We start from the raw sequence: 14,938 nt of genomic DNA, 5'->3' as shown, positions 1-14,938 counted from the left end.
GTACGACGAAAATCGGATGCCGTGTGAATCCAGCATTAGATCTTTGCCAATCCGCGACAATGGCGCCAGCTGATCTCTGAAGCCTTGTGTCCACGATGCTAGAAATTGGTCCGAGATCTCGGAAAGAGAAAGAATTAACCAATCACATTTAAACAATTTAGTCACATGATCAATGCGATTGGTCAATTCTTTCTTCATCCGAGATCTCGGACGGATTTCTAGCATCGTGGACACTGGGCTTTACTCAGACTCTGCTATGTTCAAAGCGGACGGTGGTGTTTGATGGACGACGTGACTCGTCGCGCATTCACATGGTATTTACAGCGAGACGACACGAGACACGACGGTTCCAGAGCATTCCGGAATATTTACGGAGAGAGTGACACGCCATGAACACGTTAATTCACACCAAAATGATTGCCGGTCACGGTGGAGTTATCATTCGACGTATGTGTCACCGTGCGTTACTTCACATCCTATTATAGATCAGCGCGATTTTATGCGATATAACTTTTTTATAATACTTGTTAAAGTAAAATACCTTCATTATATCGTTACATTTATATAAAGATAGGTAATATGTACGCCACCGTGAAATTAAGAATGTGTCTTATTTAAAATGTCAACGTCTTCTCGAATTCCCCTATGAAAAATTTTCCATTACGATACAGTCACGTTTAAATTGAAAAAAAAACGTGGGCTGATAGGTTATGTCAAAGTTTTTTTTACAATGAGTTTATATTTTTTTAAAAGCTTATTACCTTTTTTGTTGCTCCATTTTATGATCATAAAAGATTTTATTAATAATTGTTTGTGGAATATTTAATTCTTATTTTAATTCTTTGTTCAATTATTAATAGGAAAAGCAAAATGGTTATTTTTTACTGTCAAAAATAATTTCTAATTTACGTTAGGATTATATAAGCTAAATTGTTTTGCTGCGTACTAATTTACACTAAGATTAGATAAGCTAAACTATTTTGTTCCATACTTTATAATTATTAAAAAAATTAGAAACAGCTAATTTTATATTTTCAGGATATTCCCCGTTTAAATTATGGTACAATACCAATCATACAATGGGTAGCATAGCTTTAATTTATACAGGATTGAGAGATCCAAGAAGATTATTGCTGGAGCCTACAGTGTTACCAATGTATATTAATGATAAAAGCATGACATGTCTACAAATTCGTACCTTTTATGTAACTCCAAGTTGGAATGGCCAAGAGTCATCATCTAAGATTGAAGAAACAGTGAAGAATATTAAAGAAGAAAAAGAACTTCAAAATAAGACAGTAGACAGTGTTGCCGTGAAAAATAGTGAGCAACTAAAAAAAGCTGTTGCTAAAGTTACAATATGGCAAAAAGTTAAGGGCGAGATATTGCATTATTATCATGGATTTCGATTATTAGGTCTTGATATGAAAGTATCAGCAAAATTAATATGGAGAATTTTACATGGGAAAGAGCTCAGTAGAAGGGAACATCGTTTGGTATGTTAAGCAGATTACATTTGTTATATATCAGTATGATATATATTAGTATTGAAATATTAATCAATCATATTTTCTGACAGCTGGTAAAAACAACTGGGGATATGTTCAGATTGATTCCATTCTCTGTTTTTATTATTGTTCCATTTATGGAATTTCTATTGCCAGTGGCAATTAAATTATTCCCTGGCATGCTACCTTCTACTTTTCAAACAGCAGTTGAAAAAGAAGATAAACTTAAGCAGGCTTTGAAGGTATAAAATATCAGATTTCAAATTCATTAAAACATTAAAATTAAGACATAAAATTTAATAAAAATATATATACATAAACAGAATTTGACAAGTAATATAATATAATAACGAATCATTATATAGTATTATTGTAAGCAAAATCTTTGAATAAATATATGGGTATATGATACCCACCTTATAGTCGGTGTAACAATTACCCACCTCATTCACGCCGGGTTAATAAATATCTTTTTTTTATAAACAGGTCAAGATAGAAATGGCGAAATTTTTACAAAAAACATTAGATGAAATGGCGTTGCAATCATCAGATCACAAATCTGAGAAAGCTAAAGAGTTTGCAGAATTTTTCTACAAAGTACGAACAAGTGGTACTGTTGCAACCAACGAAGAAATTATGAAATTTAGCAAAGTTTTCGAGGATGAAATTACTCTAGATTCCCTCTCACGACCACAACTAATTGCTTTATGTCGTGTATTAGATGTGCAAACACTTGGAACTACCAATTTTTTAAAGTTTCTACTTAGGATGAGACTCAGAAGTCTTACTGCAGATGACAAAGTATGTATATTCATGAAGTATATTCTCTACTTTCTTTATGTAAAATTCTTTTTTCTATTTCTCTCACACACACACACACACACACACACACACACACACACACACACACACACACACAAACACATTAAAATATCAAATCCTTTTTTTCGGTGATAATAGCTAATTGAGAAAGAAGGAGTTGAAAGCCTAACCAGAGCTGAATTGCAACAAGCTTGCAGAGCACGTGGTATGCGTGCTTATGGATTACCAGAGAGCAGATTAAAAGAACAATTGTCACAATGGTTGGATTTAAGTTTAATTAAAAGAGTTCCACCCTCTTTACTATTATTATCACGAGCACTTATGATACCAGAAATGATGCCTATGTCTGACAAGCTAAAGGCAACTATTTCAGCCTTGCCTGATACGGTTGTGGCACGTACAAAGGGTGCTATTGGAGAGAAAGAAGGTAAAGTGGATCATAGGACCAATATCGAAATTATTAAAATGGAAGAACGTAAAATTGAAGAAGAGAGAAAGGAAAAGAAAGAAGCTGAACCACAACCATCTATTCCGGAATCTAGTACTAAAACAGATGAAATTACTACTACTGATGTCAAAGTTTTGGAGCAAGCTCTGGATTCAATTGGCAAAGTTAGTAAATAATTAAAATACACACATATGCAAGTAATTCTTTAATATTTACAACATTCTTAATATTATATTATCTTATTTTTAGGATAATAAAACTATGGCTGTAGAGAAAGAAGAAATCAAGGAACTTAAAGAAGAAATGGCAGAATATCAAGAAGATATTAAGGAATTGTATCAAATTAAAGCGGAAGCAAAAGGTCAAACAGATATAGAAAATATTAAAATATCAAAAGGTGCTAATAGACTATTCAAAAAGGTAAATAAAATGATCTCAAAAATGGATGCTGTTTTGTTGGAGCTCGAACAATCCGAGAAAAAGGTTAAACAAAGAATCGAGTCATTGGGTCCTGATGAGAAAAAGGATGCCAAAGATGTTGAAGAATTAGTTAAAATAGATGAGCTGGTTGCAGCCATTAAACAAATTCAAAGTGTACCCGATGAACATCGTTTAAAACGCATAGCAGAAATTTTAGGAAAAATTGATGACGATCGAGATGGTGCAATAAAAATAGAGGATGTATTAAAGGTACAGGACAGACTAAAAATTTTTATTAATTACTATAACTATTATCCTACAAATAAGATAACATTAAAAATTTTGTAAATATTATATATAAGCATGATTATACAACTTTATATCTATTTATTAATATTACATTTATTTATTGATATATTAATTACGTAATATAATTTTATAGGTTGTAGAATTAATAAGTAAAGAAGATGTTAACTTAAGCAAAGAACAAGTAGACGAATTGATAGAATTAATGGATAAAGAAGAAATATTAGAAGTAGAGGAACAAATACAAAAATCGTTGGAAAAGGATTCCAAGACCTCTCAAACAAAAGAGGATATAAAAGCTACGCATAAATCTACGGTTCCAGCTACACCGGTAACAACTGAGCCAGGATTTGGAAAAGAGGAGTTAGTAGATGATGCTGTCAGAGAATCCACTAAAACCTATGGAGATCAGAATATCGAAGAGGATAAGCAGAAATCAACTGTCGTTCTTAAAAGTAATTCCAAATCTGATGAGATAAAAAATCCTCCAATTACATCAGGTGTTCAATCAACAGCGAAAAAAGCAGAAGGTTCTAAACAACTGTGATTAACGCACAATGAAATATAAATTAGCATATGTAATTATCAGCAATATTTTTACTGAAATGATGTTTGATATGGATCTTCTTGTGTGTATCTCACATATTCTTTTTCTTAGAAAAATTTTTAATTTCTTGAAATAGTAATGTTAAAAAATAGTATGTTAAAAAAAAGATAAATCTTATATTGACACAAGGCACAAAGATATCATCATTTAATTGGCCATAATTATTATATTGTACATAGAAAAAATATATATATTGAATATATATATTAGCTACTTATAATATTTGAGTAATATTAAGTATTGTGTAATATTGATTTCTTTTTTTTATTATATGCATACACACAAAAACCCGAAGTTTCCCATTGAAGACTGTGATGCATTTAACAGCATCATTTATTCTCTTTTATTGATAATAATATACTTGTGTTGATCATAAATGCATTGTTAAAATATTTATTTTGTGATTAATTGTCGATGTTATATATTATAATCTTAAAAGGAATGAATAGAATATCGTTAGAGAGAAAGAGCTTAAACATTGACAACAAATTACAGATATATTAAAAATGTTTTCTACTACAATCCTCTGAGCTTTTAATAAGCCGAGAGGATAAATCATTCCAATTGTCTCAATGCCGTTGATACACTGAGCATAGATACCACTCATAATTCAAAATAATAGTCTTCAACTATATTATCTTATAACTTCAATACTGTCGTTACAAAGTAATTGATTGCTCAAAGCAAGATAAATGTACAGTAATTCATAATTTTATTTTCATTTATGAAAAACACAGGGAAGCAAAAAACCTCATTTAACATAAAAATGAAATACTATTTGTGCTTTGTACTACATAGAGAGTTAAATTTACAAAAGAAATTCTGTTTACACGGTAATTTTATGTGACAAGATGTTACATCAATTTCGGAACCCTATGTACATAAGAGAAGAAATATTTATTGCATATTTGTTATTCTATAATGTTAATCGGACGAAGATCATCTAAGTGTATTATAAAGGTATGAATTCAGAAAGAACATTCAGAGTGATCTATTTCTTTACTTCTGCGCATGAAAGTCTAAATGTATATGTAAGAAAATATATTATTTTTTTAAATTTTTATAGGATGCTTTTTCAAAGGAAATAAAATTGTGAAATTAAGTATCCTACAAAATGGAGTTTTTATAAAATTATGTATTGCTGCATCATTCTACTTTATTTGTTCTATTTTCTACGTTTCGTTGCTTCTTTGCATTTGCTGCAAAAATAATTAATTTGGAAAAAAGATATTTTAAATTTTGATCTATAAATCCAACAATTATAAATAAATATAACATTGCTATATCACATATGCATGAAAAATCATTTCATAGCACTGTCATTTTACATATAACATCGTGTAAAATGAAAATATTTTTTTAAATAAAGAAATATACATGAATATATTACATGACAAAATTTAAATTATGTACAATTATTTCAATAAAGACTTATTTTTTTCATGTATTTATTCTAATAAAGATACAATAAATCTATTATAATAATATCAATCGTTGACTATATTCAGTCAGTTACATTTTTATTCATTGGCATTTGTTAAATAATATATTTTACAATAAATAAACATTTTATGTTATACGAAGAATTATTATGTTTAGATCCAATTTTTTTAATAGCATTTTGATGTATGAAATAACTATTTTCAACAAAAATTGTTTTACAAATAATTTATTTTTTATTATTTCTTCGATAAGTAGAATACTTGCTAAAATAAACTAATTAATTACATTTTTCATATATAAAAATAAAATTTCTTTTTAATCTTTTAGTTATATGTATTTCGTTGTTTATTAATATATAATACAAGTAATTTACTTATGTATAAGACTATTTCATCATTGAAATGTGAAAATAAGTCATTTAAAAATCATTTATCATAATAATATAAAATATATTTAATATATGTTTTTTAATAATATTAGAATTTAATATATACCTATATCTGTATATATACCTATATCTTCTACTTAGAATTGGTTAATTACAAAATCTTTTGGATATAAGTGAATGGATAAATAATGTTCAATAATAAATCACATCGGTATTACATAAAAAGGCGTTTAATGTATGACAAAATAGCAGATCAAACATAGAATTGCAAAGATAGATGTAGTGGTGTAGATGTGTCGTATATATATGAATATCTGAATCTAAATGCTGTTATAAAATTCTTCTAAAGAATTTTTAAGTTTGATTGACCTCGTTATATTAACAGTGAACACTTAAAAGGCACAATCAACGTCAACAGTACAAAAGTATCAAAATTGAATAGACAAATATTTCACCTTTCTTTCATAAAAAAACTACTGTAATATATGCATTCTGTGAATTTTAATGATCATTCTGTAATACAATTCTCAAGTCACTTTTCTCTTCGGTTAAAGCTGCATTAAAATTGGTTATTTTATCTGCATAAATGCGCCTCATAGAGGTAGAAGTTTTTAAACAAGTGACTTAATTAATTATGTGAATTAATTATACAATCAGTCTCTAATATTACAGTCTAATATGTTAAACATAAAAATTAATTTTTTTTACATTATGGCTTGATATTTCAGATGTGCGAGTAACGATGTATGCTAAATGTTACTGTAAAATATATAAGTCATTGATAATCTATTACTACATAAATTGGAAATTATATATATATAATAATCAAATTTTTTAACAAAACCTATCTTGATTTTATATATGCTATAATTTATATATACTTAAACCTAATTTTTTATATTTGCACGCAAAATGCGTCCACTTTTATGTAATAAAATTTAATATACAACATTGTATACAACAAAGAAAAATAATTATTAAAGTGTTATAACCATTATAAAATTCACTCACACGTTCGAGATATCAAACTGTTACGTTATAAAATTATGATAAAAATAACTATATAAAATAAAACTTAGCAGATATATTAAAACTATGTGAAACACATATATATGCATGTATATAATATATAAACAAATTGCTTACAAATTATAAGTTTTTGTTACTTTACAGTGTTATGACTACTTTGATGTATCTGAACTTTTTTCATCATATCAATAATCAAAATATGCAAAAGAATATTGAATCCCATTCACACATCCCTATAATTTTAAATCATTTTTTTAACAAATTAAAGAGTGCTGAACTCATTAAAGGTTATAAATAAATAATGCAAAAGGCAACTAAAAATGCAATTATTTTATTTCAACATGAATGTAATTACATTATTTGCATAATCGGAAAAACAAAACAAATAATCTTCATTATATGTACCGTTTACATTTTCAATCTCCTCAAATATATTCATATCAACATCACTTACGTTTCAGCACTCTAAAGATAAGTAATATTGCAAATAATCTTGAAAGTATTTTCGTAATTTTATGCTATTATAAATGTTATAAATTTTGTTTTCAATTCAAATATCATATCTTATATAAATGTATTACATAATACATAATACATAATATAAACTAGAAAGTAATAAAATGTATTGCTATTAAAATTTTTTAAATAGTTTTATAGAAAACAGGTATAATGTACCATGTGTTTTTGAAATATATATCAATTATTATATATAATACATATAAATATATTAGAATAAATTGTACAGTATATCTTAAATTTTAAATATATTTGAACAGCGAAGATTAAAAGCGTCAATTCACTGTAAAGTATCAGAAAACTTTCATTTTTATATAAATACAGTTCTCTTACGCTTAGCTTTCAATTATATAGGAGTTGAACCTTCCATAACATAAGCTACATATTATTTTATGTTTGTTATAGCAAGATGCAGCACTTTGTTTCCTTATTACGTTCACTCCCATCTCCTTGGTTTTCCTGTGCCTTGCGAGCAGCTATTGCTGTCATTAAATCAAAGAATACCTGCAACGTGGAGTAAATGTCTTTATTTATTTCTATATAAACTGATTTTTTGAAACATATTAATGATTGAAAATTGAAAATATATAAAAAAAAGGAACTATCAATATAACATTACAAGTAAATTATAATATGCAAATATTATGTAAAAGATTTATTTATTACAGAACATCTTTACCTTCTCCTGTCAAAACATTTTTGTTTATTTATATTTATTTATCCGGTTTTAGTATTTTATTAAAATATTACGAATAAAAAAATTATTTTTTGCTGTGGATTAAAATAAAAAATATATCTTGTTAATTTGCACAAAGTTAATTAATTAAGTAATTTTTGAGAATATAACAATTTTGAAAATAATGTAGGTTTTATAAATACACAGAGTGATCCGAAATTCTCGCATTCGGAGTACAGCACACGATACTTTATGCTAAAACAAACAACTTTTTTCTTTAGCAAAATTACGTCCGATAAATAATTTTTGCGCTTATTTGTTAACTGCTTCAACCTGCTCTCCTGCAAAAACTACTTACTGGACAATTTTACTAAAGGAAAAAGTTGTTTTTTTTAGCATAAAGTATCATGTCCTGTACTCCGAATGCGAGAATTTCGGATCACCCTGTATATTTATAAAACCTACATTATTTTCAAAATTGTTATATTCTCAAAAATTACTTAATTAATTAACTTTGTGCAAATTAACAAGATATATTTTTTATTTTAATCCACAGCAAAAAAAATAATATATGTCTCAATTAAAAGTAAAATATTTGATGCTTTTCTCTTTTCTTATAAAATTAATTACTAATTATTTATAATACAAAAAATATAGTTCACCTATATAACATGTAACAAGACATTGCAACACAATGTAATTAAAAAAAAGAAAAGCATACATGCTTTGCATAAGCTGTGATAAGCTTTACAGGTACGTGTATAATTTCACATTTATTTTGTAAATATTAGACTTTTATAATAAATATAGAATTTGGACATCTGAAATATGAATATAAAGCAGAGTTAAAACAGAGATATGCAACAAAATATCTTTCAAGTAATTAATATTTATTAATATTTTCTTAAAAAGTCACAACATTAACTTATCTAAACATTTTCATTGCATATCTATAATGTTGAGTATGAAAAGCGTTTGCATTAGGCAAATACACTCCATTGGCATTCCCTATATATTATACACTGATATAAAGTATTAGCGAATTCGATTGGACGCACTAATGCGCGCTGGTATATACTAATCGTACATAAATAGATGTAAAGATATGTTTATGCAATCGAATTTGCTATAAAATTGCCAAGACAGGAAATGCCACCAGTTCTATTAATTTGTTAAAACACAAAATAAAATATGGTGCAAGAAAAAACAGCAAACCTATAGAATAATGCACTTCTTTTTCTTCCTCTTGGTACGGTCTTTACCTCGACTATTGCTTGCTGACTTATCTTCAATTTTGCGTGACCTTATTTCACGCATCAAGTCGAAAAATACCTGTAAATGTGCAATGGATGCTGTCTCAAAGCTTTAAGGCATATAAAATGTGCATTATGAAATAAACATTATATCTTTCATATATGTAAGAGAAGAAAATGAGAATTGTGCGCATATAAGCAATAGCACAATACATGGTGATATAACAATGTGTATATAAATATACACAGATTGCAATTAAGCCTATTTAAAAATGCATATTTCGTGCAATCAATTCATATGTGATACATTACATTGAGGGTGAAAGTGAAAGCAACAAGAAATATATATGTAAATGCATCTACTATTTTTGATAATTTAATTACATTAATATGAATGAATGTATGTAAGTATGTATGTATGTAGAATATGCTTAATGATAAAGTGTTCTATAGTAAAACATCTAATTTAACAATACTACCGCAAAGCCTATAAAAAAGTTATCTATAATAAAACACCTAATTTAACAATACTATCACAAAGCCTATAAAAAAGTTCCTACAAATTTTTTATTTTACTAAAAACGAAATAGAGAAAAAGTCAGAATCAAAAAGTAATATTGGTTATTTTTTTTAGGTAAAGACAATATTGATATAAGAAAACATTACATATATAAAATATTTATTATACATATGTAGCATTTAATAAAATTAAATAATAAAAATTATACATAATTAGCATTTTACCTTGTCTACATTTTCTTTTGTTTTAGCACTTGTTTCCACATAAGGAACACCCCATTGTTGAGATCTTGCTTGAGCTTCAGCTAAACTAACCTTCCTTTTTTCTTGTAAATCACTTTTATTTCCCACTAATAAAAATGGAATGTTCTCATCATTTTTTACCCTGAGAATTTGTTCTCTACAGAAAAGAAAACAGGTTTTTTTCTATTCATGTGGAATAATCAAATAATACATTTATAATTAGAGTTATAAAATTATCATATGTACATTAAAGTTTTCGCCAATAAAACTAATGATTAATTTTATCAAATTTTACTTACCTAAATTCCTGTGTAGCTTGAAAGCTATCATCTTCTGTTATCGAAAATACACAGAGAAACCCTTCCCCACTACGAAAGTAATTGTCTCGAATCGCCGCATAATCTTCTTGTCCTGCAGTATCCAGGATATCTATTTGTACCTCTTCTCCATCTAGTACAACTTTCTTTCTATAGGAATCTGCTTTCGTAGGTTCGTAATCTTCAACAAACTGATTTTAATATTATGAAAAATATCTTTCTAATGTAATAATACTTAAAAATAAAATGCTTAAAGTAGAATAATGTTTATCATTAGATACTTGAAATGGTAAAAATCACATATTTCTTTGTTAAGTGAATAATAATAAACAGGCATCATTTGTATTCAAACCACACATTTTTTAGTTATTTTGTTTTTTATTTACCTCATCATACATGAATTGTAACGTCAGAGCAGATTTTCCAACACCTCCACTTCCAACCATTATGACCTTATGCATCGCTTGAGTAGCTCCTGGCTTCTTCGACATTTTTGAGATAATTACCTTCAATTAAAATAAAGTGGTCACTAAATATATTTGTCGTATCTTAAAAATGTACAGTAACAGAATTTTGCGCTTGCAATATTCAGACTTTATAAACATAAATGTACTTGTGATATTATTTATTCATATTTATTTATTATTAATTGCTTTATTTTTTTGCAGAAATCTATAATTCCTGTTACATGATAACTGTAACAAAACTGTAATTGTACAATTGTGTGTATACATCTTCTGCACTTCCTCAAAATAGGGGTTTCTTTCTGATGGTTATCTTAATTAAAGCAGAGCAGAAGTAACAATGGCAGGATGTGAGAATTACGTTGTCAGTGTGAGAAATCTAAGAGACTAAGTATAGTTTCATGCATGTATGTGTTCTCATGTATTGTGCATCATACAAATCTATGACATATTGTCTATATTTAAAACAGATAATTTAACATATCAGAGGATATCAAAAAAACAGAAAACTTCTAATATTTGTCCTTAGTTATAAATTTATTCTAGTATTTGTATTGTATATTTCTACAAATTATATTCTACACTTCATTAATATTTTTCAATAAATGTAAATATTCTGTACGTATAGAAAATAATCAAGGCAATTAATACTACGACATAAATAAGAAATTTAACAGTTGCTTTTAGTATTACAGCAAGTAATATTACACAGAAAGAGAAAGAAAGAAAATATAATATTCTGAAGACGCTACTGTCAAACAGCAGAAGTGACAGAATTAAACAGAGAGAAAAGAAGAACAGGAAACTTACTTAATCAAAATAAATTGTACGCCCACCACTCAACACATGCTATTCCTATTCAAGATTCACCGCTATTTTCGCCCACGTGAAAGAATCAAACGAGAAATAATACCTAAAAGACACGTGGAGAAAACGAAAGAAACTCGAAGGATACTTTATAAAAGGTGTATATCCCCGTATTGTGACTGCGCTTTAATTTACTCCGGTTCCTTTTCTTTTCGTTATCTCATTCGTGCGAAGGTTTCCGATATACAGGCGAACGTATATTATAAATAATTACGAGACACGTAAGAACCATAGCAAGGAGTCGCCGCGCCCGAATCGTCGCGTTTATCGAGCGACACTGGCCGGAGCAAGACGGGTCAGAGCCGCCGGAGATAGTCGCGGAGTGTAATATGAGTAATCGAGAAAGGCGGTGCCGCGCGCTATCCCGGAGGATAGCGCGAATGCCGCAAAAGCCGCACGTCGCTGCGTCGTAGCCGACGGGAATCGTCGGACGTTTCGCGCGGAGATAAGGCTACACCCGGGCCGCTCGAACGAACGCGCGATGACGAAGGCGGTGCCTTCCTTCGATAAATACCTCTGAAAATCACGCAAATCGGGAGTGGCTGGCCGTTCCGTGATCTCTCGTAGCCGTCACACGCGTTGCTTTTTACTTTCACGCAATCGAATAGTTCTGACGGTCAAGCGCCGGCGGCGTCTCGATCGCCGTATCGTCGCATCTATTCGCGTGAACTTAGCCGATACGTCGATCAAGTTTCATGGTTTCATAATTTCATACGAAAATCTTATTTACGTCGACTATTGCGTAAAAATAATTATGTATGCAGATGTTAAGTGTAAAATGAATTTACGAAATATAAACATTTTTGTAAAGAAATTATTGTCAGCTAAATTTATACAAATTTAAAAATTCAAATGAACTGTAATCAGTTAATTAATTCAATAGGCAATACCATATTTAGAGAAAAATTTCTAATTATATAATTCGGTTTTGGCCATAATCCACTCTTGTTTTCTATGTATTAAAAATAAGAAAACTAATAACTCTATCTACGTTAACAAAATTGCTTAACAAGGATCAACGATTAGTTAATCGAAGTTTAATCGAATTTTATAGCCTTAATGCGTGGCGCAACATTTTTCGAATAAATATTCGTCCTTTCCACATTATGAATAATACAAATTGCACGTATAGGAGGATCGGTACGTGCTTTAATTCTGTCTAAATATTCGCGCGTTATGACGCAACGTTAATTGCCCTCGAGTAAAAATGTTGAAAAAACAATTAGGGATGTTTTCGTAATTCAGCACGTCAATTTTCGATGAATAATAATAATAAATAATTAAAATAATTAACAGTAATAAAAGTGTCTCGAATATTAACCACCATGTCCTGACGTGCGAATATTTAGAATAGATCGATTTCCCGATATGCGCACAACTTCATGTCGTCATTGAAGTTGCACATCACACGCACGTTACTCATGTAATTGTGGCATTTTTAATTATCTATTATCGGTATTGTTAATTTAATATGGAAATGAAACAGAATTGTTGTGTTTGCTAGAGAATTTGCAGTCGTGGTAACGAATGTTGATGTTTAAAATCGAGAAAATGATTCCTCTCAATCTTTTATGTAATCCAGGTTAGTTTACTCGAGTTTGTTCAGTATTGCTTTCAAATCTGTTCGAATCTGCAGGCCCGGTAAACGAATAAAAATAGTTCGCACACAGAGTGATTAACCTCTATAATATTTTATGTATGTGTATTTCGTTGAAATTGTTAAAAATAATATTTTATTAATGAAAATAATTGTTTCAGCGGTACAATTCAAATCTCTTTTCATTTAAACATTGGTACATCGTAATGATTGCATCGTCGAATGCTGGTGCTGAAAAAGAAATTGAAGATCCCGTTGAGCAGATGTTAAAGAAAACCGGTTGCATAGAATTACACTATCAAGTCCAAGTATGTTTACTTATAACTGGCTAATGCTCGTTTTTACCGTGAATTAATTTTAATCTTAGTTCAACTTACTCTTCATCTTTTTTTAATTCTTAGAACTAGAAAAAGATGAAGAATTAGTTAAACCAAGATTAAAATTAAACTACATTGATAGAAATGGATATAGCAGTTTTAATTAAAGTTTAACTGCTTATAGTTTCAGTTCTAGAAGAACAATGTATAACACTGAGTTAACTTTAGGTTATAAATTAACTTTTAGTATATAAATTAATTCCAATGATTGATTGTTGTAGAATAAATATTTTGATTATGTTAATGTTTTTATTTTAATAACTGATTTGATAAATAACTTTCCAGGAGTGCATAGCAGAACATCAGGATTGGAGAAAGTGTCAAAATGAAGTAAAAAAGTTTAAGGAATGCATGGATAAACACACAAAGCAGCAAGAACAAAGACATTAATAGTGCTTTGATTGAAAAAGATTATAAAAAATGAGGTTAATGATAAGTAAATATATAAAATCTTTCCTATCTCCTGCTTGGAATGGAGAGAGCTGTAAGATGGTAATAGTGGTTCGATCAGATTTATTTATGGGAAAAGGTAAAACTGCTGCTCAATGTGCTCATGCTGCTTTAGAATGCTGTCGCCAAACCTTCAACAATAAAAAGAAGCGATTAATGTTTGAATCCTGGTTACGATGTGGACAGCCTAAAATTGTTGTTAAAATACCAAACGAGGAAGAGCTGTTGATCTTAGCAGATAAAGCTGAACGCGCTGGTTTAATTACTGCCATAATAAAAGATGCTGGTATAACTCAGCTGAAGCCTGGTACAGTCACAGTTGTTGGTATAGGTCCTGGTTCCAATGAAACTATCGATAGTCTTACGTCAAAATTAAGATTGTTATAATTTTATGTATTACATCAAAACATATAAATTTATATAAAATTTCAAAGAAATATTTGATTCAAATTTTTTAATATCAAAATACATTATTCAATCTAAGATAAATAATAATTTCATGAGACTGTTAAAAGAATAACATTATGCGTGTGTGAAGAGTTACAATTTTTAAATAAAATTTTAAGAAAAACATTCTGTATAAAATAAAAATTTCAAAATTAAATAGCTATACTTTTAAAATATGTAATTATAATAAGGTTCCTTAAGTTCTATATATATATATATATATATATATATATACTATACA

General features: G+C 28.7%; 4 protein-coding genes across 9 annotated transcripts; 3 read left to right on the top strand and 1 right to left on the bottom strand.

The window, feature by feature from the left end:
- Positions 1-231: 231 nt before the first annotated feature.
- Positions 232-4,260, top strand: Letm1 (Leucine zipper and EF-hand containing transmembrane protein 1). 2 transcript variants are annotated; one of them, XM_018461929.1, is made up of 7 exons: positions 232-459; positions 1,039-1,496; positions 1,580-1,750; positions 1,995-2,309; positions 2,469-2,942; positions 3,028-3,468; positions 3,641-4,260. In XM_018461929.1, the coding sequence occupies exons 1-7, from the start codon at positions 390-392 to the stop codon at positions 4,049-4,051; spliced, it is 2,340 nt and encodes a 779-aa protein (XP_018317431.1). In that variant the 5' UTR covers positions 232-389; the 3' UTR covers positions 4,052-4,260. The 2 variants fall into 2 exon arrangements, with proteins under 2 accessions (XP_018317431.1, XP_018317433.1); XM_018461931.1 differs by having other exon boundaries at positions 232-447; positions 3,641-4,259.
- Positions 4,261-7,724: 3,464 nt separating this feature from the next.
- On the bottom strand, positions 7,725-12,450 carry Rala (Ras-like protein A). Of its 4 annotated transcripts, none has more exons than XM_018462020.1 (5): positions 10,882-10,986; positions 10,478-10,686; positions 10,161-10,335; positions 9,379-9,495; positions 7,915-7,991 (listed from the first exon to the last, which is right to left on the bottom strand). In XM_018462020.1, exons 1-4 carry the CDS (start codon positions 10,984-10,986, stop codon positions 9,379-9,381), a joined length of 606 nt encoding a protein of 201 aa, XP_018317522.1. In that variant the 3' UTR covers positions 7,915-7,991. The 4 variants fall into 4 exon arrangements, with proteins under 4 accessions (XP_018317525.1, XP_018317522.1, XP_018317523.1 ...); XM_018462021.1 differs by lacking the exon at positions 7,915-7,991 and adding an exon at positions 12,341-12,450 and having other exon boundaries at positions 10,882-11,001; XM_018462022.1 differs by lacking the exon at positions 7,915-7,991 and adding an exon at positions 11,770-12,333 and having other exon boundaries at positions 10,882-11,001.
- A 760-nt stretch (positions 12,451-13,210) lies between these two features.
- On the top strand, positions 13,211-14,204 carry LOC108731629 (cytochrome c oxidase assembly factor 4 homolog, mitochondrial). 2 transcript variants are annotated; one of them, XM_018462041.1, is made up of 3 exons: positions 13,211-13,408; positions 13,585-13,731; positions 14,086-14,204. In XM_018462041.1, the coding sequence occupies exons 2-3, from the start codon at positions 13,630-13,632 to the stop codon at positions 14,188-14,190; spliced, it is 207 nt and encodes a 68-aa protein (XP_018317543.1). In that variant the 5' UTR covers positions 13,211-13,408; positions 13,585-13,629; the 3' UTR covers positions 14,191-14,204. The 2 variants fall into 2 exon arrangements, with proteins under 2 accessions (XP_018317543.1, XP_018317544.1); XM_018462042.1 differs by lacking the exon at positions 13,211-13,408 and adding an exon at positions 13,416-13,522.
- LOC108731628 (peptidyl-tRNA hydrolase 2, mitochondrial) lies at positions 14,199-14,652 on the top strand. Its single transcript, XM_018462040.1, has one exon. The coding sequence runs from the start codon at positions 14,221-14,223 to the stop codon at positions 14,635-14,637; it is 417 nt and encodes a 138-aa protein (XP_018317542.1). The 5' UTR covers positions 14,199-14,220; the 3' UTR covers positions 14,638-14,652.
- Positions 14,653-14,938: the final 286 nt, after the last annotated feature.

This window comes from Mycetomoellerius zeteki, unplaced genomic scaffold (assembly GCF_001594055.1).
Source record: "Mycetomoellerius zeteki isolate Tzet28-1 unplaced genomic scaffold, Tzet1.0 scaffold135, whole genome shotgun sequence".
NCBI lineage: Eukaryota > Metazoa > Arthropoda > Insecta > Hymenoptera > Formicidae > Mycetomoellerius > Mycetomoellerius zeteki.
Note: the sequence above shows the minus strand (reverse complement) of the source record. Positions and strands in the feature narration are given on the sequence as shown.

Bases quoted from the DNA above. Each gene is read 5' to 3' on its own strand.
- LOC108731629 (XM_018462041.1), top strand. From the start codon at position 13,630: ATGATTGCATCGTCGAATGCTGGTGCTGAAAAAGAAATTGAAGATCCC. The intron at 13,732-14,085 runs GTATGTTTACTT...ATAACTTTCCAG, and splicing joins AATTACACTATCAAGTCCAA to GAGTGCATAGCAGAACATCA.
- Rala (XM_018462021.1), bottom strand. From the start codon at position 10,986: ATGTCGAAGAAGCCAGGAGCTACTCAAGCGATGCATAAGGTCATAATG. The intron at 10,336-10,477 runs GTAAGTAAAATT...TCTTTTCTGTAG, and splicing joins CAAGCTACACAGGAATTTAG to AGAACAAATTCTCAGGGTAA. The intron at 9,496-10,160 runs GTAAAATGCTAA...GCACATTTACAG, and splicing joins CAAAAGAAAATGTAGACAAG to GTATTTTTCGACTTGATGCG.
- LOC108731628 (XM_018462040.1), top strand. From the start codon at position 14,221: ATGAGGTTAATGATAAGTAAATATATAAAATCTTTCCTATCTCCTGCT.
- Letm1 (XM_018461929.1), top strand. From the start codon at position 390: ATGAACACGTTAATTCACACCAAAATGATTGCCGGTCACGGTGGAGTT. The intron at 2,310-2,468 runs GTATGTATATTC...CGGTGATAATAG, and splicing joins GTCTTACTGCAGATGACAAA to CTAATTGAGAAAGAAGGAGT. The intron at 3,469-3,640 runs GTACAGGACAGA...ATAATTTTATAG, and splicing joins AAATAGAGGATGTATTAAAG to GTTGTAGAATTAATAAGTAA.